Source organism: Terrapene carolina, unplaced genomic scaffold, assembly GCF_002925995.2.
Source record: "Terrapene carolina triunguis isolate 2854851 unplaced genomic scaffold, T_m_triunguis-2.0 Scaffold211, whole genome shotgun sequence".
NCBI classification, from domain to species: Eukaryota; Metazoa; Chordata; order Testudines; family Emydidae; genus Terrapene; species Terrapene triunguis.
In genome coordinates, this window is record NW_020664562.1 from 14,602,111 (window position 1) to 14,627,379 (window position 25,269).

Consider the following 25,269-nt stretch of genomic DNA (forward strand, 5'->3'; position numbering starts at 1 on the left):
GACTGCTGCCACTCCCCTGTTGACTCTGCCTGCGCCTCTCGCGGCGGTGGAGTACAGGAGTCGATGGGAGAGCGCTCGGAGACTAGACGCGATAAATCGACCCCCGCTGGATCGATTGCTGCCCGCCGATCTGGCGGGTAGTATAGACATACCCTAAAATAACATTTGAAAGAAAATTTCAAGCAGATTGCTGTGTTCATTGAAATAATACTGTTGCCTTTAAACATTTAAATTTTTTTGTACTGTTATATATTGGATTGTAAGATTTAATAAAAATAGACTTTGTGGAGTTGTATCTTCTCATAAAAAGAACTGTTACATCTTGCACTATTTTATTTTTAGGTATGTGTCTTTCACAAGTTGCTGCAAAATTATCGACAAGGGTTGTCACTTTCACTGCTGTTTCAAAAGATAACATGTTTGGGCTATGGTGAAAACAAATTACAGCCCCTTATCTAGAAAAAACATCTTCTAATGCTGCTGGTACACAGAAGTGGGGCTATGCAGCTACTGAGGCTTCTCCCTCAAGTGGTTATTTTTCCCTCACTGATGTAGGTTTTTTTTTTTTAAAATTGCTTATGACTGCTCTCCCTTCTCCAGTTAGGAGTCCCTAGCCCATGGCTAAATCAATTGCTATTTGCTCTGAGCATTCTACAGAGGGAGTGTGGAAGGGGAAAATTATTCCCTAATTAACAGCCAAGGAATAATTTTAACGAGGAGGCCTGTCAGCCTGAAAACAGAACTCCTTGTGTGACAGCTGTGTTTTGTTGCTCAACTGTGGACAATAATAGTTCATTGGGCTACAGAGTCTCCCAATTGCCTTTTCATTTTCTCTTTTGTGCATGTGTGTGTATTAGTGGGGGTTATTAATGAGAAGTGGTTATTGGGGTTGCTAAAAAGAAGTGTCCCCTCCCACCCCTGGAAGTCTGGTCTGAAGCTGAGTTGAGACTATGTGGAGTAGGGCCTGAAGAAGAGACAGTCCAGGATGTATATAGGGAATAGTGGAGTCAAGGAAGCAGAATGCTTACTTGATAAAGCTTTCTCCAGTCCCAGGCATTAGTGCAATTCCTCAGCAGAGTATGATTCAGAAGTGCAAATCATTGGTAGCTATAGCTGTATTCAGGCAAATCGAATCTCTGATTCCATCTAAAAATCAGGATCGTTCCATCAAGCTAATTTGCCACTTGATAAATTGGGCACTAGTTCTCAATTGTGCAAAAATTACTATAAAATCATAATTTTATAACCCCCCAGTGTGTAATTATGGTCCATTTTGATAATATTATTTGGGGTGTGTTGAATCTGTAAACACAGTGCATGCATTTACAGTAAATCTCTGCAACTACACTTCCAATTAATTCTTTTTAATGAAAATACTTGGTATATTGCAAATTGATTGCTTTTCTAAGTTCAATGCTGTGGTAATTTTTCTTTTAGCACCTAAAGAGTTTGGTCCACTCTTAAACACTAATTGCTTACAATTTTTTTAAAACTGAAGCCATTTTAAAGTTAACTTAAACTTGGTAACTTCTTAGCTTTTCTCTTTGCCAACATAAAATTAGCTTAAACAAATTTATGCTCAATAAAATTCCTCTCTTTAGGCCTTGGATAACACTATTTCAGTCTAAAGATAATTTTAATGACTGAATTACAAACCATCTGAAAATAATGGTTTAATAGAGGTGCTAGCTACCCCTTAGAAATGGTAATGTTGCAGTGGGTTTTGCTATACATATATAATGGCAAAAATAATCACGAGCTTCCAAAGTGTACCACAAAGCAGTTGGTAACTACATGCCTGTACACTAACAATATTATTTGTTTTTTTTTCTCTAGTTTCTCTGCTTGAAGAATATAAGAACATTCCTTTCAGCATGTTGTGAGATATTTGGGATGAAGAAAAGTGAACTTTTTGAAGCATTTGATTTGTTTGATGTGCGAGATTTTGGAAAGGTAATTTAAAATTTCCTGCTTACTAATATCTTCTTTTTTGGCTGGATAAAGTGGTTATTGGGTAATGCTTGCCATTAGTTTTATATAGCAACTACCTTGATGCAAAAGAGAGGTTTGGTCTGGTTTTGTTTTTTTCACACTTGTGTTGCCTTTTTCTTTTCTTTAAGTCATAGTTGACAGAGGCCACCTGCCTGGGTGTTTTAACCATTGTGTCCTTTAGTTCTGCTCAGAGCAGACAACCCAGTGGCTAGAATTGCAGTGGCCAATGTACACTAGCACTTCCCATCATTGGTGCTACTGGTGATGCACTAGTGCTAGCACTGTTGGAAGACTCTGGGGGAAAAATGTAGTGTAGGAGAGGTCAAAGAGGTCAAACACCTAATGTTCTACTGATGGATTCACCTCTTGGTTCCTCTCTTGGTTTGGCTTGCTCACAAGGGCTGTTCTGTTGGGAGCAAGTTACAGGCAGAAAAGGAGCAATGTTATGGGGCAGTGAAGGACCATACAGTGGATTGGTGTCCTAAGGGAAAATGTGCATAGCTGGAGGAGCAGGGAGTAGCAGTGGTGGGTGATGAGAAGAGGAGTCTGGGCTGACTGTAAAGTCAAGTCACTTGGCGCTCCATATCTTTTGGGGGGAGCCTCCTATCCCATGCAGGCTCTCAAGCTCTTGGAGTGACTCTACCTTCCTCTCCAGCAGTGGGACTTAGGAGGGGGGAAACAGTAACTCTCAGACCCTTCATCCCCACCCCCTTGTGGTGAAGGGAAAGGAGTGATAGGCAAGTCCAGACTTGAATTCTGTTCCCCCACTTCTAGTTGCTTGAAGCCACTGTGTTGTCTGTGGGCCTGCAAATTGTAAGGCTTGGCACTTAGAGGAGTAATGGGAAGAAGAAAAGGATGATAAGAGTGCCTAAGCATGGGGAGGGAGAGAAAAGTGAGGTTTTTGTATGAACAACAGGTGGTAACAGTAGTTAGATGACATGACAGTGGAAGTGGGATGTCCCTAACCTGCAGCATCACCGTCTTTGCACCTATAATTTTTTTCATTGTCTAGGCTGGCAGAAATGGATGTACATTTAGTACAGACACTCTGTCTTTTCTCCAATATTTTCAAACCAGACTATCAGACAGCAGGAACATGCTGTGGCAGGCAAATGTCCTGGTGTTCAGGATTACGGTCTGTGGGAACAAATCTGTTACGTACAGTTAGTGTGTCATAATGGATATCCCAATTGCATGACAGGGCAAGCAGTCTCTGAAGTCTGGGGAAAGGATATAATTGCCAACTGTGTCCACAAATAGCAGGTTCATTTTAATAAGAAATACAGACATTAAGATTATATACAGTGGAATTGTTTGAGCAAAGCCCTCTTTTGATGATTACATCTGAATGAACACTACATGCAGGTCCATGCCAATGTTCTAATAGGCAATTTAATGCCAAGACAGGTCAGTTTGGTTATAATTAGCACTCCCACAAGCTACTACATTCTCTACCTGTGCCACTCACAAAGGTGCAATTTGTGTTCTGCCTTTCAAAAACCAAATAAACCCTTTTCGTCTGATCCTTACAACTGAATGTTCATTGTTCAGTATAAATGAGGCCCAATTTATCACCATGTGTAGGACCTGGCTTTTGGCAAGTATGGTTTGATAGATTCATGTAGCCAAATGATCACTGAAAATAGTAATCTACATAACATAGTTCCACCATGTTGGCTCTTCATGTACCTTTGGATTTCTTATGTTTTTTCTACATTTTTTGCCCTAAAGCAAACCTTACAAGTAGTCTTCCTTTTGCTTGCTTTCTTCATAATAGCACATTTACCTTGCTATTTGGTGATGGAAGGACTTCTGTGCATAGGCGAAGTAGATATGACCAAAGGGATAGGTATTTAGTATAGGAGGAGGGTGGGAAAGAGAGAAGGGGAGGGTGAATGAGAGACAGAGAATAGAGGGTCAATGAAGTAAAAGAAGGGGCATGAGAGAGGGGAAAAAGAGGGTTGGGAACTGTGAAGAGGAAAGCTTGGCTTGAGAAGGAAGAGGATAGATGAGGGAAGATAATGGGTAAGAAGGATGTGAGAGATATGGGGTTATGAAGGAGTTAGGCTGGTTGAGCAGAAGGAAGGGAGGTGCTCCAAGTGTAGATATATCCATAGTTAAAAGGGGGGAGGGATAGCTCAGTGGTTTGAGCATTGGCCTGCTAAACCTAGGGTTGTGAGTTCAATCCTTGAGAGGGCCACTTAAGGATCTGGGGCAAAATCAGTACTTGGTCCTGCTAGTGAAGGCAGGGGGCTGGACTCAATGACCTTCAAGGTCCCTTCCAATTCTAGGAGATAGGATATCTCCTTTAATTTAATTTAATTTAAAAATAGTGGTGGGGTGCCACAAGCCAGGGGCCCTTCCAGTCTGGAACTGCTTGACAACTCTGGCATCTTTTTTTTTTTTCAAACAGTTTTAAGATTTAACTCCCTCACCCTCCTTGTCTGTTTAACATGTGACAGAGCTCCAAAGTACCATTTTTACTGCTATAAGACTGAGACACAATGATGATTAGTTACTGTGGGCAACTCTGAATTATAAAGAGCTATGTATGTAAACCTGTGATTAGTTTTTCTGTGTGCAAAAGCTGGCTTTCTCTAGTGTATTGTTTGTAACCTCCTACATACTTGTCTGCTCTCTGCCGTTGCCAGCATGTATTCAGCACGGATTTCTACTTCTGAGTCAGTGCATCACTCCCCTAGTTTAACAGAAGAGCCTATAATTATCTAAAGACCATGCCATATTAAAAATATTCCAAATCAGAACAAATATCACAGTAATAATTTCCCCTTTTTAATATCTGAAGATACAATATTTCCATTACTTTTTATACATTGCACTTTATAATAGACAGGAGGTCTGATTCTTATTTACACTAAGGCCCCTTTAAGCTGCCTAAGGCTACGTCTATACTTACCTCCGGGTTCGGCGGTAAGCAATCGATCTTCTGGGATCGATTTATCGCGTCTTGTCTAGACGCGATAAATCGATCCTGGAAGTGCTCGCCGTCGACGCCGGTACTCCTGCTCCGCGAGAGGAGTACGCGGAGTTGACGGGGGAGCCTGCCTGCCGCGTGTGGACCCGCGGTAAGTACCTTGTAGTTCGAACTAAGGTACTTCGACTTCAGCTACGTTATTCACGTAGCTGAAGTTGCGTATCTTAGTTCAAACTGGGGGGTTAGTGTGGACCAGCCCTAAGTGATGTAAAGAGACCTTAGTGTAAATAAGAATCAAGCCCATGGGGTTGCTTTCTGGTCCTGGTGATTGAAGTGGCTCACTGAGCATATCTAACTACTTTTGTTTGATCGTTTGTGCAATATAAAGAGATTGGCAAACCAAGAAATTCCACCTGTCCTTTTATGCTACTGTACATTTTTTGCCATACTAGGAATAGTTAAGATATAGCATTGTACTTCCAGTCTTTTTCTTTCAAACTTGTTATATTGCCTATTCAAAAATACCAAAGATTTTTTCTTGGTTCTGTGAACAGCAGAGGAATTAAAACAAAAAGTCTTTTAACAGCTACTGTTGCAGTGACTGCTCTACCAGGTATTCAGTTGTTTGCTATAATTTTAGGGTCCTTATCTAGACCTTTGTGTCAAGCCTTTGCTACTTGTTTAAATAGGCTAAAAAGTGCTTTATGATAGAGTAGCATTACTGTTGATTTCTAGTTAGTTGTTGAGAGAGATCCTGGTTCCCATAGTTACTCTAATATGACCATAAAGGGCCTGATTTTTAAGACAGCCACTAATCTTGAAGGAAAATTTTTGCAGATTCAGTTAGTTACTGGTGCAACATTGTACCTGTGAAATAACACCCTGGATTGAGGCCTGTCTCAAAAATGTAGCTCACAATGTATCAATGGCTATTTGACACATGGCTTTTGTGGTTTATGCTTTGTAAAGTTGTGTTCCAAAATAAACTTTTATCTTATGTAAAACTGAAATAGAATAATGTAAACTGGCATTTGCAGAGATACTATCTCTTTCATGAAAGATTTTAACTATTGCATTTCTCTTCTCCCAACACAAAATTAGCCTTAATAGTACATCATTTCTTTTATGTATATATTGTAGTGAACAACATGTGCTAGGTGCTGTACAACATATAGGAAGGAAGAGATAATTCCTGTCTTTACAGTATTTGACAATTTCATTGTCTGTGCTGCTCAGTGTCAGGGGCCTAACAATGTCTGAAAAGTCAGCAATTCCTGCTGTGCATGCATGCAAACATGCTTCCATAGTCTTAGTCAGATTAGTGACTAGTGACAAAGGCACATGGGGTTATTTAATGAGACTTGCCTCCCTTGAGTAATAACAGCTGTTTGAGCAAAAGTGGTGCTGCTAAACCAAACAGCAAAGATAGTGTAATACTTGCAGTGGCTTTGTGTGATGGGCATCTTTCCAGCTTCACCATTACTCTGTTTGTAGTTCATCTGTTTTCACTGCATGCAGGAATGAAAGCTTGTCACACGTGACTCGAGGTTGCTGTGTGCTCTCTCTAGTGGTAGATAAATTGACTTGTGTTTAACTAGGCTCTTTAAATGCCTGGGGACATAGTCGACTTTCTAGAGCAGATAGTGAATTTGAAACCATTAAAAAGGAGTGGAGCACTGGAAAAATATCACATATAGTGTAGTCTCAGGGTTGTAAAATGTGTAGGAGAGTATAACATAGTGTGAGATTTGAGCTAACAAGAGTAACAGAATATGCTTTATTGGTTTGGAAACGTCTCCAGTTACTAGAAGCAGTGGTGATGAGAAGGAAGCTTTCCTCTGATTAGTTTGATTTTTCTGTGGTCAAACCAATTTTCTTAAATTAATTATTTTTTCTATATATATAAAATTTTTTGTATACATTCCCAACCCTACAGTCTTTACTCCCACAAATCCCTTTGTGAATTCAGTAGGAGTTAGGCACGTGCAAAGGGCTGCAAGATAAGCACCACTGGATTTTCCTGTTAGTCATCAACTAAAAAAATTCCATTATGTTTTCTTTATTTTAAGAACCATTTTCTGACTCATTCTCCCTGCACATGTACATAGTTAATAGGAGTTTTGTGCACAAACAGAGAGAAGGTTGGTAGTGGTGTGATCACTCTAGTTTTGAGAAGATTTCTAGTTTAAAGAGGATCTTTTGGACCACAGGCATTTTCCAGACTGCTGGCCAAATGAGTGATTAGGTGGATGTGTGTATATTTCCACAGCTTCTAATGCACTAAAATCTTAAAGTAGATATTTGAGTTAGAAGAAACTGTAGTGCAATGCTGACCAATGCTTAATGCTTTTAAGGGGCTAAATTCAGATATGTAAGTGAGGGCAACTCCACAAGCCCCACGTGTCTTGATTTTCACGAACTCCTTTTATTTAAGGAACCACTCTGGAAACCACATACTGTACAATCACAGATGTATTGAGTTTTTGTTGCTTGTACTGCAATTATATTTTTATAGTTGTTGAATTTTTAAACTTATTGTAATAGAAAATCTGTAGTCCATTTTATACTATGGGTTTCCATGTTACCCATTTAAGCAAACAAATTAGGAAGAACATGTCAGATGCAAATGAATAATTGATTCTAAAGAAACGGATAAAAAGAGGAGAAACAAAAAGGAGACCTGGTGATTAGCATTTGAAATATTCCACAGTTGTGCAGTTATTTTATTAAGATCCTATTTTTTAAAATAAGTGGTGGGATATGACTTGTATGTCTAGTATTGCCTTTTTGTCCTCCCATGGAAAAAAAGGTTTTATAGTTTTGATCTTTTCCCTCTTGTATGTTTCAAGTCTTTCCCCTTGTTTAGACAATGGCAGCCGCATGTGGGTGCTAGCTGTAGCTGGATACTTCCTCCATGTTTTCTTCCCCATAGAGCTATAAACTCCAGTAGCAGATGTAGTGCTGTCAGAGGCAGCCTGCATCCAATCCTTTAGTATACCAGGCTGTAACTACAGTACTTCAAAAAACTATTTGGTGCTTTTTAACTACGGTGAACAGTTGTTACAAACTGTTAGGTATAACAGTAAAACTAACACAGGTAGGAGCAAGTGAACTGTTTTTTGAACCCACTATGACATAATGAGATTGGAAATTTGACTTGAACCCTAATGTTATTGAACTTGTGTTCTGCTTTGCAGTGACTGTGTGTGTGTGAGAGAGAGCGAGAGTGAGAGAGAGTGTGAGTAGTGAGGGGAATGGAGATTAAAGTTCCTAAGGAAAAAGTTACGTGGATGAAGCAGAGAGTGAACAGCATGAAAAACATATACCGATGCCTTAATGCTGGGATCAAGGTGAGGGGAGTATTCCAAATACATAGCACAGATTTCCCTTTATTATTTTTTAAACTGAATCTGCCTTGAGGGGGGAAGGATTTTAAATTGCAGGAAAAAAAGAAGGTTCTTGAACTAGTTCAACAAAATCAGAAAAAAATAAGTTGAGACAGTTGCCAAGCCTCAAACTCCACGAGATTCATCCACTTCTATTCACAACTACCTATTCTTCTAGTAGATTTCAGTGCTGTGTATAGCTTGCTGATGTAGCATGAAAACCTCCACCCCCACGCACATTGGTACCAGGCAGTGTTTTCATTAAAAATTCCATCTCCAAGACTCATTTTTCACCAACCCAGGACTGTTGGGTTCTTCCTCTCTATACCTGTGTGCCAGAATCAACAAATAATTTTGATACTTGTGCCTTCAGTTCTGCCAGAATTACATAGTCCTCTAGCATCCCCAGTCTTTGGTGTGTCTTGTGTCTTAGCAATTGCAGCTGTCATAGCTTCTCAAAGGTGATTTCAACCTACTGTAGGACTCATTTGATAAAGAATAGCTCTGTGATGAAATGGGAATCTAAAGGCCTGCTGTAGTCAGTGGGAGTCCTGTTGACTGGAGCTATCTTTACTCTGGTCATAGGAAGTGTAAGGAATAGAGACCTGATCACAGGTGTGCTCCTTGCTTCAAGCAGAGCTCAGTTTTCTTACCTTGTTTAAATCAAGTCTGTAAAGTTAATAAGTTGGAACTTATTTTCATAATAGGTATTTGATAACATGCTATTATACAAGATTTGTGAATGACATCAAAAAGAGCAAAAGGGCATTAGATTTACTAAGCAAAAGTGGTGTAAACAAGTATTTGATAATTCAAAATGCTATATAAGAGCTAGGTTTTATTAAAAAGCATATAGTGCAGCTTCCAGTGCAGCTACATCCTCCATCACACTCAAAAGGCTCATTTGCACAAAGTACACAGCAAAGTGCTCTGAAAATACTGAATGTGTAAGCAAGAGTCTTGTACTATATGGTCATTTTAGCTACTCTATCACTGTTAAGGAAATCCTGACTCTGATTCAGCAGAACATCATGAACAAGCTGAAGTATCACGTTCCAAGTGTGTTGGAATTCCACCAAGTATGTGTTCAAAAGATTCCAGGAAGAGCAGACAGATGTGAGTATTCACATGCCAAAATCTACATGGCAGCTTGATGGTTATAAAAACAATGAAATTCACAGACAAGAACTAAATCTCAGTACATAGAAATCAAGTGCAGTTCAGCAGTACAATGATGTGATAGTCCACCACTGTCTTGGTCTCAGGAGGCACCTGTCAAATATTAGGACAGCATTGCAAACTGTGCTGAAGGATGCTTGAAAGATGTGGACACTTGTATAGAAGCAGCTGCTGTCATGTTTCAGGCCCTTCAGTGGCCTCTGGGGATGTTGTGACATCAGGCTTGCTACAAAGCTCCAGATCTATAGAACCATGGTTATACCACTCTATTGAACGGAAGTGAAACGTGGGCACTGAAGAAATCTGAAGAACACAGGACTGATGTGTTTAATTCTTGTCATCTTTGTCAGCTATTCCATGTCAAGTGGCAGGAAAAGAACAGAAATGAGGATATTCAAAGCTGAACCCAGCAACCACCTCCCTGAGCACTTGTTCAATTTAGGCAGCTTTGTTGGTATGGACATATTAGAATGGAAGACAAATGAATTTTGAAGTGTGTGTACCAAGGAACGCTGCTACACAGCTGACGATCACATGGGTACCAAAAGCTTTGGTAGCATGACAACAGTGCCAGTGATGAACATGAACTAAATATACAGCCAGAATATACAGCCAGACCACCCAAAGTACCTTGCCAGAGATCAAGCCGAGTAGTGCTCGATCCGCAAGGAGGCTACATCCCTTTAGGATTTGCTATGATGACAGTCTTGTACATAGCTCTATATTTTTATTTAATGGTTTATGTATAAGTGTGTGTGTGTGTGTGTGTGTGTGTGTGTGTGTGTGTGTGTGAGAGAGAGAGAGTAGGGTAGGGAATGTGGCAGTGCATCAGAGAGAATTGGGTGGAGCACAGAAGTTTGACAGAACTGTAAAAGAAGCTTGTGGGATGTGGCCATTCTTTGTAAACTTAAACACAATGAAAATACACCCTGCTGTTAGTAATGCCTTGTGGATGTTCAAATAATACAGTTAATAATACCTAATTATGCTATTTAGTAAGTCCTGGTCTATACACACATTTTGTATCAGTATGAAAAAAATCACCCTCCTCACTGAAATAGATATTAATGTAGTTATACCTGTAGAAGCCCTAGTGTGGGTGCCGCTATACATGAAATAAAGGTGCCTTATATGGGTGTAACTTATTCCCCTTCCTGTATGGGAATAGCTATACTAGTATAACTGCATTCACATTAGCGGGGTTTTTTTGCCACTTTACTAAGCCAGCATAGTTAAAACTGCAAAACTTTTAAGAGTAGACAACGCCTATCTGATGTTGCTGAAGACATAATTCTACTGTATAGAATTTTGCTCCTTAGGAGACTGATCCCGCTAGGTGCTGCATGTCCTAAATTCCCATTGAAGGTAATAGAAGTTCACTGAAGGCAAAATTCGCCTGTATTTTAGGACAGGTCTACACTAGAAGCACTACATCCGTGCAGCTGCACCACTGTAGTGTGTCTAGTGAAGATGCTCTGTGCCGACCGGAGAGTGCTCTCCCGTCACATAATTACTCCACCTCCGTGAGAGGCAGAAGCTATGTTGGCGTCTCCCACCGACAGTGCCGGTGTGTACAGTGCTGTTCATTGTAACTTGTCTCGCTCAGGGGGGTGTCTTTTTCACACCTGCGAGCGACATAAGTTAGATCGACTTAAGTGGGAGAGTAGTCCTGCTCTCAATCTTTACATTTTCTGCCTTTTTCCCTTCCCAATGTGTATAACCAAAGTATTGTGTTTCTTATTGAGTTAAAAATTTCATCTGTGAATAAAAGTTGTCACTGGAGTTCAAAATACTAAAGGATGTTCTTTGTATTATGTATTTGTAGAAGGAAGATGCAAACATAGAGTATTTGACTGTAGTATGAACTTGTTCCATGGGGCTGTCAGTCAAGATGCTGGTTAGTGGCTATCTTGGTGTAAGGGTAAAAGAGGAGAAACTATATATGAAATCCTAACGAAAGTTATGAGTTTGAGATTCGTGTACTATTTTTTTTTTAAACCAAAAGTTATGGCATCTTAATGACTTTTATTGAGTATCAGACACTGAAATGCAGCACTTCGGGGAACCGTTAATTTAAAATGTTCCTAGTATTACTTTTCATTGTGGTGGAAGTGCTGAAATGTGGGGAAATAGTTTGGAGAGAGTGAATTTACAAAGATAATGGAGTCATACAAAATATATACACCTCTACCCCGATATAACGCTGTCCTCGGGAGCCAAAAAATCTTACCGCGTTATAGGTGAAACCGCGTTATATCGAACTTGCTTTGATCCGCCGGAGTGTGCAGCCCCGTCCCCCCGGAGCACTGCTTTACCGCGTTATATCTGAATTTGTGTTATATCGGGTCACGTTATGTCGGGGTAGAGGTGTATTATGTATCTCCACTAAAAACAAGATCCCAGTTATTTTAGAAGTGGATGTAGAAAAGTGGCTTGGTGGTTTGCTTCAGAAATTAGTTTTTTAGCTCAGTGGTTTAAGCATTGGCCTGCTAAACCCAGTGTTGTGAGTTCAATCCTTGAGGGGGCCATTTAGGGAACTGGGGTTAAAAAAAAAAACTGTCTGGGAATTTGTCCTGCTTTGAGCAAGGGTTGGACTAGATGATCTCCTGAGGTCCCTTCCAACATGGATATTCTATGAACATTTTCGCAAGTAGTTAGCCTTTTTTTTGTCAAATTCCTAAATATTTAGGCTTCTCAAATGTAGTTATGGCTCAGAATTTTATTTTGATAGTTTATCAGTGAGATCTACTGATTTGTCTTGCCACATCACAAAATCATTAGGCAATCTGCAGGTGTTTGAGGTCTAATGAAGAGTTCTCATCCAGGCAGTGAAATGTTCTTGTCAGTATCTGAGCCCTTTAGGACTTTTATAATGTGGACTTTTGTTCAGTTAGATTCTTCTCAGTAAACATGACCTGTTGTCTGTGGAGCCTGGATTAATGGAAAAGTGAGCTTCCAAGCTCTCGTTTCCTGCCCATGTGTCTCTGTTGCTATAGTGATCTTACCAAAATGTTATTCAGCAATGACTCAGGTATCCTGCAGGGTAGAATTATGAAATTCTGTTTGGGGTGAGGGAAATATTGAAAAACAGGTCTTTGTTTTTGGCTTGAATAGATTTAAAATGGTTAAAGGGGATACTTAAAGTCTGACCTAAAATTAAAATGTTGTTAAAATAAACTTTATAAAACCTATAGAAATGTTTCAAAAATTAAAAAAAAATGTAAGTTTTGTTTTGTTTTTCATTTCCTGTAGTATTTGAAACCTAAACATTGGAGCACTAAGAAACTGAAAGTGAAACTGATTGTAAGCAAACATGAAACTGAAAAGAGAAATAAATAAAAGGTATTTGTGGTTGACAAGTACACTGGATTTTCACAATTCTTTCATTTTTAACAATTTAAGGTTGTGTAGGTACTTCAAAGGGACAATACCAAATTAATATCATATGTTGTAAACAATTGTCAAGAAATGTTTTTTTTACAATATGTGACATGTGAGTAAATCTTTTTCTTTGTTTTAGCAATTTGTTTGCTATGAGGAATTGGAAGCCTCATTTTAATGTAACAGGGAACATTACATATAGGGTAAAATTTTCAAATATGTATGTAAACTTGTGTTTCACACTAATTCATATCACAGGTTTTGGACTTTTGTTGACCCAGTAACTGTCCAGAGACCTGTTCTTTCACATCAACCCAGCAAGTTAGGGATGCTGAGCTTAGGATGATGAGACTTCCAAGATGAAAAACTAAGGGCTGGTCTACACTGGGGGGGCAGGGGGGAGGTCGATGTAAGATACACAACTTCAGCTATGGGAATAGCGTAGCTGAAGTCGATGTATCTTATTTCAACTTACCTCGGGTCCTCACGGTGCGGGATCGATGACCGCAGCTACCGCCTCTCGCCCTGGTGGAGTTCCGGAGTCGACGGGAGCGCGTTCGGGGATCGATATATCGCGTCTAGACAAGACGCAAGATATCAATCCCCAATAGATCGATTACTACCCGCCGATTCGGCGGGTAGTCTGGACGTACCCTTAGACAATTTCATGGCAGTGGAGCAGAGCAGGCAAAAGGAGGGACTGATGATAAACTTTTCCACCCAGTATTTTGGTCACAGTAACAGTTGATGTAAAAACAAACCAACCAGTTCCCCCTTTCCTCTGCCTTTGAATCTCCTTACATCTGCTGACTTGGCTCCCTAGCTTCTCCTCTTGCCTCCCATATGTTCTGAGGTTGCAATGAAACTGGCACAAACTTCTGGTTTCCCTAGAACCTAATAGGTAGGGACCTATCAAATTCATGGCCATGAAAAATGCGTCACGGACCGTGAAATCTGGTCTTTTGTGTGCTTTTACCCTATACTATACAGATTTCACGGGGGAGACCAGTGTTTCTCAAATTGGGGGTCCTGACCCAAAAGGAGATTGCAGGGGGGGGGTCGCAAGATTTAGGGTTAGAGGGATTGCGATATTGCCACTTTTACTTCTGTGCTGTCTTCAGAGTTGGGGTGCTGGAGAGTGGCAGCTGTTAGCTGAGCGCCCAGCTCTGAAGGCAGTGCCCCGCCAACAGCAGCACAGAAGTAAGGTTGGCAATACCATACCATGCCACCCATACTACTGGGCTGCTGCTGGCGACGGCTCTGCCTTCAGCGCTGGGCTCCTGGCCAGCAGCTGCCGCTCTCCAGCTACTCAGCTCTGAAGGCAGTGTCGCCGCCAGCAGCAGCAAAGAAATAAGGGTGGCAGTACCATACCATGCTACCCTTACTTCTGTGCTGCTGCCTTCAGAACTGGGCACCCAGAGGCTGCTGACTGAGGGCCCAGCTCTGCAGGCAGCAGCGCAAAAGGATGGCAATACCATATCACGCCATCTTTGATTCTGTGCTGCTGATGGTGGAGGCTCTGCCTTCAGAACGGGGCTCCCGGCCAGCAGCTGCAGTTCTCCAGCTGCTCAGCTCTGAAGGCAGTGCCGCTGCCAGCAGCAGTGCAGAAGTAAGGATAGCAGGACCGCAACCCACCCCTCCAATAACTTTGCAACCCTCCCCCCACAACTCCTTTTTGGATCAGGAGCCCTACAATTACAACACCGTGAAATTTCAGATTTAAATAGCTGAAATCATGACATTTACTATTTTTAAAATCCTATGACCGTGAAATTGACCAAAATGGACTGTGAATTTGGTAGGGCCCTACTAATACAGTATCATGGGACTAGCTCAGTAAACTGTCTATCCAGGGAAACAGAACAGCCTTGTCAGTTCTATCTCCACTCCTTTCCATATTGGATTGTGGTTGTGGGAGCAGTGTTGCCCCTCTACACAGCTCCATGCTCTTTGTGTGTGACTGGCCATAGTGGGTACTGATTCCCCTCTGATATGCTTGTTCTATTCTCCCTGTTGTGTCTCCTGTGCCATGTCTTATAGCACAAAGATGCTAGAATGTCACTTTGCTACAAGATCTCAACATCCATGATGAAGTATAACCATTAAAACTAGTGGGCTCCCCCCCCCCCCGTTGCTTGTGACCCAAGCAGAGCATACATTGTACAGTGAGGAAGATTACCATGCTTTAGGGCTTTACCCAGGCAGGGCTGAACTCCTCCTCTGAGGTGCCCTCTGTTGTCAGTTCTAAATCTTTTGTGTTTTTCATTTAGATACTAATTTTCCATAGCGGTGCCTTTTGGTAGGGTTGACTGCACATCCTTTATAGATCATGAGAGAAGATTTACTCATGTTGCTGGAAAGTCATGTATTGGTTCAGGGCTCTCTTTGTGTTCAGAATTTATATTCGTGTCTCTGGTGAGGGTATTTCGTGAATGGTTTGGATTCCATTTTCAATATCAGGAATATTAAAATCTAATGTTCCATTAAGCCAGCTGGACTCAAACTTTTCAGTTGATTTTTGAGTGCTGGGCTAGTATTGCACACTCAGAAGCAAGACATTCTACTATTAAATGATGACAAAACCATGGCTCCAGAAAACGTTCAGTCATCGTGCATAAATTCAAGCAGGCTGAGAGCAATCCTCTGTGCCTTTGTCTATTATTCTTAGTGCCACATCTTATGTTGCTTAAGAAGTAATGGGCAGCAGACTCTGATGTGCTTGGATATTGACACACTTCAATGTAGAGGATAATTAAGCTTGTAAAGGACTTGAAAAATGATGCCTACAAGCCAGGGTGAAAAATATCTGCTCTGCAATGTACGTTTAAAGGAATAAAATGTTTTCTTTGCTGTGTACTATATTTCATTGCAACATTGTCTAGTCAATGTTCTATTTTAATGATTTTAAAATATGTGACTTACCGCCTTGCTCTGCCTTTGTTAGACCTTCTTTCTCTTCATGGCTTTGCTCAGTTTTTCCTCTTTTCTATAATATGTCCTTGTCTCCCTCAATCCTTTATCTGTTTCTTTCTCTTCAATGTACTGTCTATCTCCTTTCTTATATTTTCTGTCTCTCCTTTCTTTTTCACTCCCGCCATGTGCATACATTAACATGCATGTCCCCTAACCAACACTGTAGGGCTTAAAGATTTTTACCAGATTTTGAATAGTCAGAGGGCCTAACCCTTGGAGCCAAAGACAGATAGAAAAGATGGGGACTCCCAATGTCCAAGGAGATGCCTGTGAGAAGCCAATTCCCTTCTCAGTGATACATTATGGACATGATTTTCAGAGGTACTGAACACTTGTTGCTTCAACGGAAGTCAGTGGAAGCTATGAGTGCTCAGTATCTTTGCACTTTAGACCTATATAACTAGAAGATACTTCACAATGGATTAAAGTGTCAGAATCTCTACTACCGATGCAGCACCACATCCTACGTTTGAGAGAATGACTCTTCTCTTTTGGAATAGATTCCCTTTTGCTTCCTGTGTCAATTTACAGAGGGAAATTATGTGACTTATTCCCACAGAAGTTGGGAATTAAGAGCGCAGTTTTATGTAAATACTGAAGCGTAATTTGTGATAGAGAAATAGTGAATTAATAAGCCAATTTGGAAAAAAAAAATCTGTAAACAAGCCTTAGTGACATTAGGTGTAAGGTATTATGATACTGATTCCAAGAGTAAAAGCCAATAGAGTATTAAACTTGGTGTCCTCTTTAGAATGGGCACCAGTTTTGCTACAATGTGTCAGGTGTGCCAGGCAGAGTAGTTTAATCCTAATATAGTATGTAATTGCACACGTCCAGACAGTCTTGAATGCAACACTTACTTAATTGAAGTATTGTTTAGAGAGTTGTTAGCTCTTGCTTAGCTGTGTCTCATCTGATGTGGAATGCCTTTCGTCTATGAGTAATCTACTGCATGAGTAACATATGCTCTGACAAACGTCACTCCATGAAGTGGCTATCTCTTCAAAAGGGGACTAAAACACAAAAACATTTCTCATTTTAACTAACACTGCCTAGACATAAATCAAAAATTAAGATTTTCTTTTTGCAAAAAGTAAAAACTAAAAGCCAGGCACTATCTAGAGCTAGGCAACCTAGAGACCATTATTTAGTAGAACTGAGTCCAAGTATTGCCTACCAAATCCTTTTTTCTGCAGCTGTTAAAGTGTAGAATTCAATTAATCTGACACGGGTGATCTGCAAAGCGTTTTAAAAATAATTTGGCTTGTGCTCTTTTTGCTCTTTTTAATATATTAAGGGGGCCAGGATGACTTTTTAAGCTTTTTTTGTTTTGTTTCTGCTTTACCTTAGAAATTCCAAGTCTTGTCTTCTCTAATTCTTGGAGGACTTCCTGGGGGCTAGATCTTGTATGTTGTGAACTTTCACATCATAATTGAAAGGGGTTGTGTGTGCTGAATCTCTAACAGACATCCGAGGCAGGATTCCTAGCTATGCCTGAGAAGTACAAAGCGCGTATTGAGAGAGGAGGTGCGAAGGCTGCTACAGTTGCACAGCATGCAGGACCAGAACTCACTGTTCTGAGTTACAGCAGTTCTCTCCCCTCCTCACTGCTCTAACACCATCTGCTAATGGCACCAAGGGGCCAAACCCAGAGTTGGGTATTTGTACGTTGTAGGGGGTGTTGGCGCCGTGACCCCTTTGCTCTGGCCATAGCCCTTTTTCCTTGCTACACTGGCAGCAGGAAAGAAGAAGAACACAAGATTCTAGTGGATGATTCTTCTTGCACTGGGGCTGGATAAACAAACAAACAAACAAAAAACAACAACAAAAAAAGCCCAAAGCTCTGTTATCATCCAAATAAGTTCTCAGACATTTGCCCTTATGAGTTACACCTGTGCATGTACAGCTATAGTAAGGCATTTATCTATGCCATGCCAAGAGTCCTAGATTGTCATATCAGAGATAACCAATCACTACCCTTACTCTGCAGCTAATTTGCACACAACAATATCATTGGTTGTATGAGGGAGACTGCATAGATGGTGGAGTACTTGGCCTAACTGCTACAGCTGGGCGACAGCGTGGGCTTTGTTACTGTACTAGTAAGCAGCATAAATGTTTTGCATATAATGACAATGGATGGGTAGTCAACTTGTTAAAATTTCAGCACAGTTGGAGAAGATTCAAACTTTAGGTTAATGTAATATTCAGTCTTCCCAAGAATGATAATTCTTTCATGCCATATTAGTATTTTATTTTTGGAAACAAACTGCAAAAATATGATGAGAAAACTCAGAAAAGTCTCAGGACACAAACACACAGTTTCCTTGAAATGTGTAGTACATGATGCCACTTAGAGCAAAATTTATTTCTTGGAGCACAATATTTATACATTTCTAGAAGGTGCTATGCTTTGCACATTTTACACGTAGCTTTGGCTATTTTTTTAAAAGTAGGGTTAAATAAGGTTTTATTCATGGACATGGATGTATCTTAAGTTGAATATGAGCAGCAGAAAACATTTTCTACTGTACATCTACTGTAAGTGACATTTGACATAACTGTTTAGGAAAACAGTTGAGAGCTAATCCTCTTGCATATATAATTAATCCTCCAAAAGTCTACTTCATGGGTTATTTAAAACCTTAAAAGGTTTAAAGTGTTTCTAATATATAACTGACTTGAGCAAAAGTACATTAGTAGCATCGTACGAGTGAATGCTGTGTGCTACCTACAGTAGCAAATTGATGTTAGAAAAGAAATTCTGTGCACGATGTTATCCAGCTTTCACCAAACTGTATAAATGAGTTTAGGGAATATTGGTTGATGGTGCTCTTATGGGAGAGAGGAGTAAAAGTATAATGTAGGTCACAGTGAAACAAGGATTTAGAAAGTTTACTTCCAATATTTGCTTCAGAAAAACCCACAATTCAGTTTCTTGTGTTGGTAGTTTGTTGTTCAGAATTTCAAAACCGGTCCAAAGCTTATGGACAAACATATTCATTATAGATAATGTTTACTCAGAAATTAGGGGAGGTTTATTTTCTAGCACTAGGTAAAAACAAGAGAACAGATTTTTAATTCTGCTATTTATTGGTTTGCGAGCAACGGGACAGGCCCTTAGAGGAAGAGGATTGGCAGGGGCGGCCTCAGGGGTCCTGTTACCAGCAATTAGAAAGGTGACAACCCTAGACTGAATTCTGCCCTCAGTTACATAGATTTGTGGCAAGTTCTGTTGAAATGAATGGGAGTTGTACCCATATAATTGAGGGCAGGAGAGGATCCTGTGAGTCTGATTCTGATCTAATTTAAAATGAGTTTATTCCACTGTAACTACATTGATTTCAAAGAAGTTAGTCCTGATTAATAATTTTAAATGACATCAGAATTAGGCCCTAAATGCTTAGATTTAAGTAAGGAATGTGAAAGTACTAGACAGCTTTCTTCAATAACGATGAGAGACAACGTATAGTCACTTTGCACCATGAGAGTGAATAATGTGGAGAATCAGTTGCAGTATAAACTTGAGAATTTTGGGTATTGAGTTAGCATTCAGGCAATACAGCTGCTTCTGGTGTTAAGGATTTACTGGCAGCTATTTTTGAGATGAAATTTGATCCTTCTTTACAAACAGAAAAAGTTTAATCAATACTAGTGAAGATGAGGTTAGGTTAGACATCCCAGTTTAGTGTAGCTTCTGAAAAATTGGTATGTATTTTTGATCAAGAGCGCATACTTGCACCCAAGAAAGGTATAAAGCAAGATTTTTATTTGAAGAATAAAGTTTATATTTTCAGATCTATCTTATCAAATGCAGATTTGCAGTCAGAAAATAAATATTGTAAAATCTGATTTCTCCTCAGCTGGAATGCAGCTAAATTATCTTTGATTTTCTTGGATGCTATTTTGTCTTCTGGGGATTATTATAGGATTTCCATTTTATTTTATTTTATTTTATTTTATTCAACCTGAATATTTTTAATTAATTGTAACAAAAAGCTATGTTACAAAGAAGAGTTCAGTTACATACGTGTGTGATGGGCTTGACTCGCCAATTCATAAGCTTGCAAGATATCTTCACCAGTGAGACAATTGCCCTGGGGAGGTGGCAGATGACAGTGTTGTCACTTCCCTGTTTTGGAAGGTTTGCTATAGGAGGGAAAGTTGAAGTTCTGGATGGGACCCCATAAGAGCACTTAATCAGTGCATCTATAGAGTGCGTGCTGTGGCAACCTTATGCTGCTGTGCCCTCCCTCTAGGCTAATATTCCATCCCTGGGGGCTCCATAGCCGGTTATGCCAGCAGTCGCCAAGGAATTAATTTGACCCAGCATCTGTCTAACATTGATTCAAATGTTTGTGCTCATACTAGGTAGCATGCCTGGCTCATTTATAACATTTTAGTAAGCAGTCTGAATCACTGCAAATGCAAGCTCTGGGCTGGGTCTCCTCATCACTCCCACAACACATTCTGAGTCTTTGCAGTGTTCCACAGCCACCGGCATAGGCACTGTTGTTTCTGCTTTATACAAGGCAAGACTCTTGTTCCTGTTTCATTAAAACCACACTGGCAATAAGAGCATGTGGAAGCAAGGGACTGCTATGTAGAGGGTTCTCATGGGAGAGAGTTGCTGTGCTACGTTCATGTGGAGTACTGTAGCAGGTACTTTAGGAGCGCTAAAGGCGCATCCTGGCCACCCATGGTAACTATTACTATATCCTTGCACAGCTCAATTTGTTGCAGTCGTACAACTTGCAACTCCTCAAGGGCTCCATTTGTCTTTGGACTTTACGGTTCAGTCTCAAGATATCTGCAACTGGTTTAATTCCATTTACCCTAAACAATTCAGCAGAAAACAAGATCTATAGAAATCCTTGCAGTGGGAAAAGCTCATGGAGACCGTATTAGTTTTCAGGTTTTTCGATCTTTTTGCTTCCATTATCAAGTGTCTTTCCCATAATTTTGCACCCTGACTACGAAAATTTCTTAATAAAATAAAGTGATAAATTAAGTTTTCTGTGTAAGAGGTCTATTAAAACACAGCAATGATGTTTTCTGCTTCCTGAAAAAATTTGAGGTATTCCTATCCAGCAAACGTTAGATAATTTAATCAAGAGTTTGTAAGGAGTTACACAGGACATAAACATAGAAAAGAGCTGGAATACTAAATGCTTGATAGTAAAATGTCCCTTGGTTACGTGGATTTTATGGAGCAGTTGACATCTCTATTTCCTGTTTCTTGATGGAGATCTATACTAATCCCATCCTCCACACATACATAAGTATTAATGTAATTCAGGAACGGCAGACGCCACAACCAGAGAACATTCTGACATAAAAGTAACAGTTTTCACATCCACTTCATAGGGATTAGATTAACGATATATTCAATTTTGAAGCCTGGAGTTAATGCAGAAATTTAGGGCAAAGACCTTTTTAGTGGACAGAGCACCTCCTGCAAAAGGCTGGGCACAAAATTGAATGGGAGCTGAGGATATCCAGCACTTCACAGAAGGTCCTTCATTTGAGGTTAGCAGGTATTTAGATCTTCTCATTGTTCTGGTCTTTGTGGGAACATTTCATTTCTCTCGAGACACGATACTCCACCTGTGCCTTGCACAGTTGCCTAAATCCAGTAGTTAGTTTACCAGTGTTGTCAGTACCAAATTAACAATACCCCAGTAATAAGAGTGTTGAGTTCGAAAGGGTGGGCGTGGAATATAAACTGGTCTCTCCCTTTCTAGGTTGCAGCTTTGCTAGTGGTTCCCTGGTGGTTCTGAAGATTAACACCCTATTAGTCTGTATGAAATGAAAACGAAGGAAAGAGGAGAAATTAAGAAAATAGCAAGACACAGAAAGGAAAAGTATGAGGAGAAAAAGGCAGAATCGGAGCAGAGGGGAGAATCCATTATTATTAATAATAATTATTTGTATTATTGTAGTGACTAGGAGCCCTAGTCATGGACCAGGATCCCATTGTGCTAGGCACTGTACAGACACAGAACAAAAAGACCTATGCAGTGAGGCTCTACAATAAATTGTGATGATAAAGGCATAGGAGATGTTTTGATCAGTTAAGACTCATGTAAGCTAGGAAATCAATGTTATTGATGATAGTTTTCCAAATGATTCCTTCTGAACTGGAACTGAAAATGATTCTGGTGGTTGTGGAAACCGGACAAAACCATTTCCGATACCATTTTAGAAAGACTTGCTGCCACCATGTCTTAATTGTATGTTTTTAAATCATTTTGCCCACATTAGCACTTGAACTGTTTTCTACGGTGGTTCAATGGGAACAGTTGTTGAAAACCATTTTAAGCTATGTTTCAATCCCCTAATAGGCAGAACTCTAATTAATATTGGGTGTTAGATGGCTACTTCACTACTTGAACATAATTAATATTGGACCTGATTCTGCAATCCTTATTCATGTTGAATATGCTTTAGTCATGAGTCACCCCACTGAACTCAATGGAACTGTTCACAAAACCAAATTATGCTTATTGTAAGCGTTGTATTGGGCCCATTATATTTTTATTTTATATTCTGTTTCTACTCCTCCATGTCTCCACTCTTCAAACTGTGTAGTAAATACGTCAGGGGAATCTCTTGAATTGATCATTAATGGTTATTTTTGAATGAACTATGCATTTTTGATTCATATATATTTTAAATTGGAAATGAGGAAAAAGCTGAATCCTGGTGTAAATCTATTTTGTAATGTTAGGTAAAATGTTGAAAGCAAGGTTAGCATTTTCAAAAGTGCTATGAGCTGTGTGCAATTTCATTAAGCCTGCTTTGGCTTTGTGCAAAAGAATCAATTTGACAGAATGCCACAAACCGTCTGATGGCTTTACATTGATCGGTGTGAGTTCATCACACATTGGGCAGACAAATCCTCAGGGCAAAATCCTCTTCTGTGTGAAGCTTCTCATGGCCTGAGGATCCTGGTGCACTAGCAGTCCAGCGAATCTCATTTGGAATCCTTTTTCTTTCCTGCTCTTCTACTACTGTTAATAGGCTGTGGGAGGTTTTTGTAGAGCCATGCTCCACCTGTTCATGGTGTTAATGTCAGTAGGCCCATGTGATATACATCACCAAGTGTATTGTTCTAATAGCCATGCAGGATGGACAACTGAGGTAATTTCAATGGGCAAAGACCAAAAAAAATCACACTGCACCATGCAAACAAAATCTCAGCTCTTTGTATTATGTTTATTCAGAAAAGCACTGGGCTGAGGACTGAGCCTTGATCTCAATGTAAATGGGAATAGATCTAGAACAGCATAGTTAAGCTGTAACAATGTAGTACCCAGTGAAATACAAACGGATTCAAAAGAGCTCTGTTTCTACCTTTTCCGTTTTCTTTCTCTTTTCCTCTTCATTCTCCTTATTTGCTTTTGTTTCTCATTTTTCTCCCTTTTATCTAGGGTTGCCAATTTTGGTTGGATGTATTCCTGGAGATTTCATCACACAACATAATCTTTAATTAAAGATTAATCTTTAATTCCTGGAGACTCCCGGTCAATCCTGGAGGGTTGGCAACCCTACTTTTATCTCACTCTTTCCTCCCTTGTTTCCTCTCTCTTCCTCCCTTGCACTTGGCTCCCTCCACTTCACCCCAGTAAGAAGGACCAGAATATTTCTTCCTGTGTCTAGTAGGCTTTTATACAATTCAGCATTGCGGTGACTTAGTGCTTTAGTCAAGTTTTGGCATCAATCCATTCCTGAAGTGAATATCGTTGAATGTGTGCAGTACAAGAGATTTCTGTTCTGATGGAAACAGAAGTGGGGAAAAATCAATGTTTGTTAAAATAAAAAGGGAAAATCTGTTAACTAAAGGATTTTTTGGTCAAGCTTGTAAAAGCATATTACAAACAGTGTAGAGTAAACACATACATACCAGTTGTTGACAATGTCTTTGAAGTCTTGGCACTGGACTGTTTCAATGATCTTACTTAGCATTCATTGATTCGTAGACCTGCTTTATTCTTTAACACATCTATTGTTTTTTTATGTTTGAAATTGAATATGTAGCAATGAATAGCATGAATCTGGGAAGTTTTAATTGCTTATTAACATGCTCCCCTCCCCCCCAAAAACAGTTAGAATATAAAAATCTAATCGGCTCAAGCTGTTGCCACACTTCCTGACCACGTTAACTGTATAATTGAATGACTGACACATATTTCAGTATTGCTCCCTAGTTAAATAAGACCATTATCATCTTCATAAATAATTCTTATTAGCACAGTTTATAGAAATAGAAAATGTTCTCATTGCAAACAGTGTTTAATAGATTGTACCCCAAAGGGTTTCACATACAGTCTATATATTTCGTTTGAGCAAATGATGTATTAGCAGTTTGATAGCCATATATTTTCCCAGCAACCTTAGATGAAGGTTCTGTGTCCCATTACCAACCTCCTGAGACAGTCAGTCCTCTCCCTCATGTCTTGCTTTTCACAGAAACAGAAAATTATTGCACTTACCCATAAAATATATATTATGCTAAGAAATGGTCTTCTACAAAATGTCACTATGTATAGTGTGTGTGTGTGTGTGTGTGTGTGTGTGTGTGTGTAATTTTGATTTGCCTATATTGTATTTACCACAGTATGAATATTTAAATATATATTTACATTAAGAATTCAAAATATCCATCTACACTTGAAATGAAAACGGAAGTGGAATAGTCTCCTATCTGAAGCACATTTTGTAAAGGATGGGGTAGCAATATTAGAATTCTATCTTACTTTACTTTTCTGTGTTCAGAAATTGGCTTTGTAAGTTTGATCTGCCCTAACTCTCACCTGCTGTTGCAGTTCTTAAAATAACAGCAAACACACCAGTTGCCAGGAATTATCACCATGGACTATTGCACACTGTTGCAATAAAAGATTCTTGTTGTTTATGTCATCAAAACTAACATCCCAAGTAAGTTTTTTACTTCTAGGGGAATAAAGCCAGGGGATTTTATTGCCGCTGTGTGGAGCGGTGGAAGAATTGTGCTAGAATGGATGTGAAGAATGTTTTTGAAAATAAAATTCTAAAACCCACCAATGATGATAACCAACCCCCCCCAATCAAATAAAGGGTGGGGAGGAGTGGAAGGGGGAGGAATTCAAAGAGGATGGCATCCATGTATCAAGTCACAAGGTAGTGTGTGTGTGTTCTTCTGCTAATTTCACTACATGAGTCACACTTGAAAGAGCTAGAGATGTCACATGATCAATTTCTGATGTATTTTGTTTTTAAAATATGATGTGCACAAATTCCAATAGTTAAATGCAAAATGGTATCAAAATGAGAGAAGGATTCTGTTGTGCCTGTACTGTTTTTACTTGTAAAGTAAACACTTTCATGTTTCAATATTACTAGGGTTACCATATCTCATAAATAAAAAAAGAGGACCCTCCA

General features: G+C 39.6%; 1 protein-coding gene across 1 annotated transcript in view; it reads left to right on the top strand.

The window, feature by feature from the left end:
* The window catches only part of LOC113407403 (guanine nucleotide exchange factor VAV3), a 242,137-nt gene that overhangs the window by 51,835 nt on the left and 165,033 nt on the right, over nt 1–25,269 (top strand). The window contains exon 2 of the mRNA XM_026655888.1: nt 1,837–1,953. Coding sequence (XP_026511673.1) covers nt 1,837–1,953 — 117 coding nt within the window. The remainder of the gene's footprint in view (nt 1–1,836; nt 1,954–25,269) is intronic.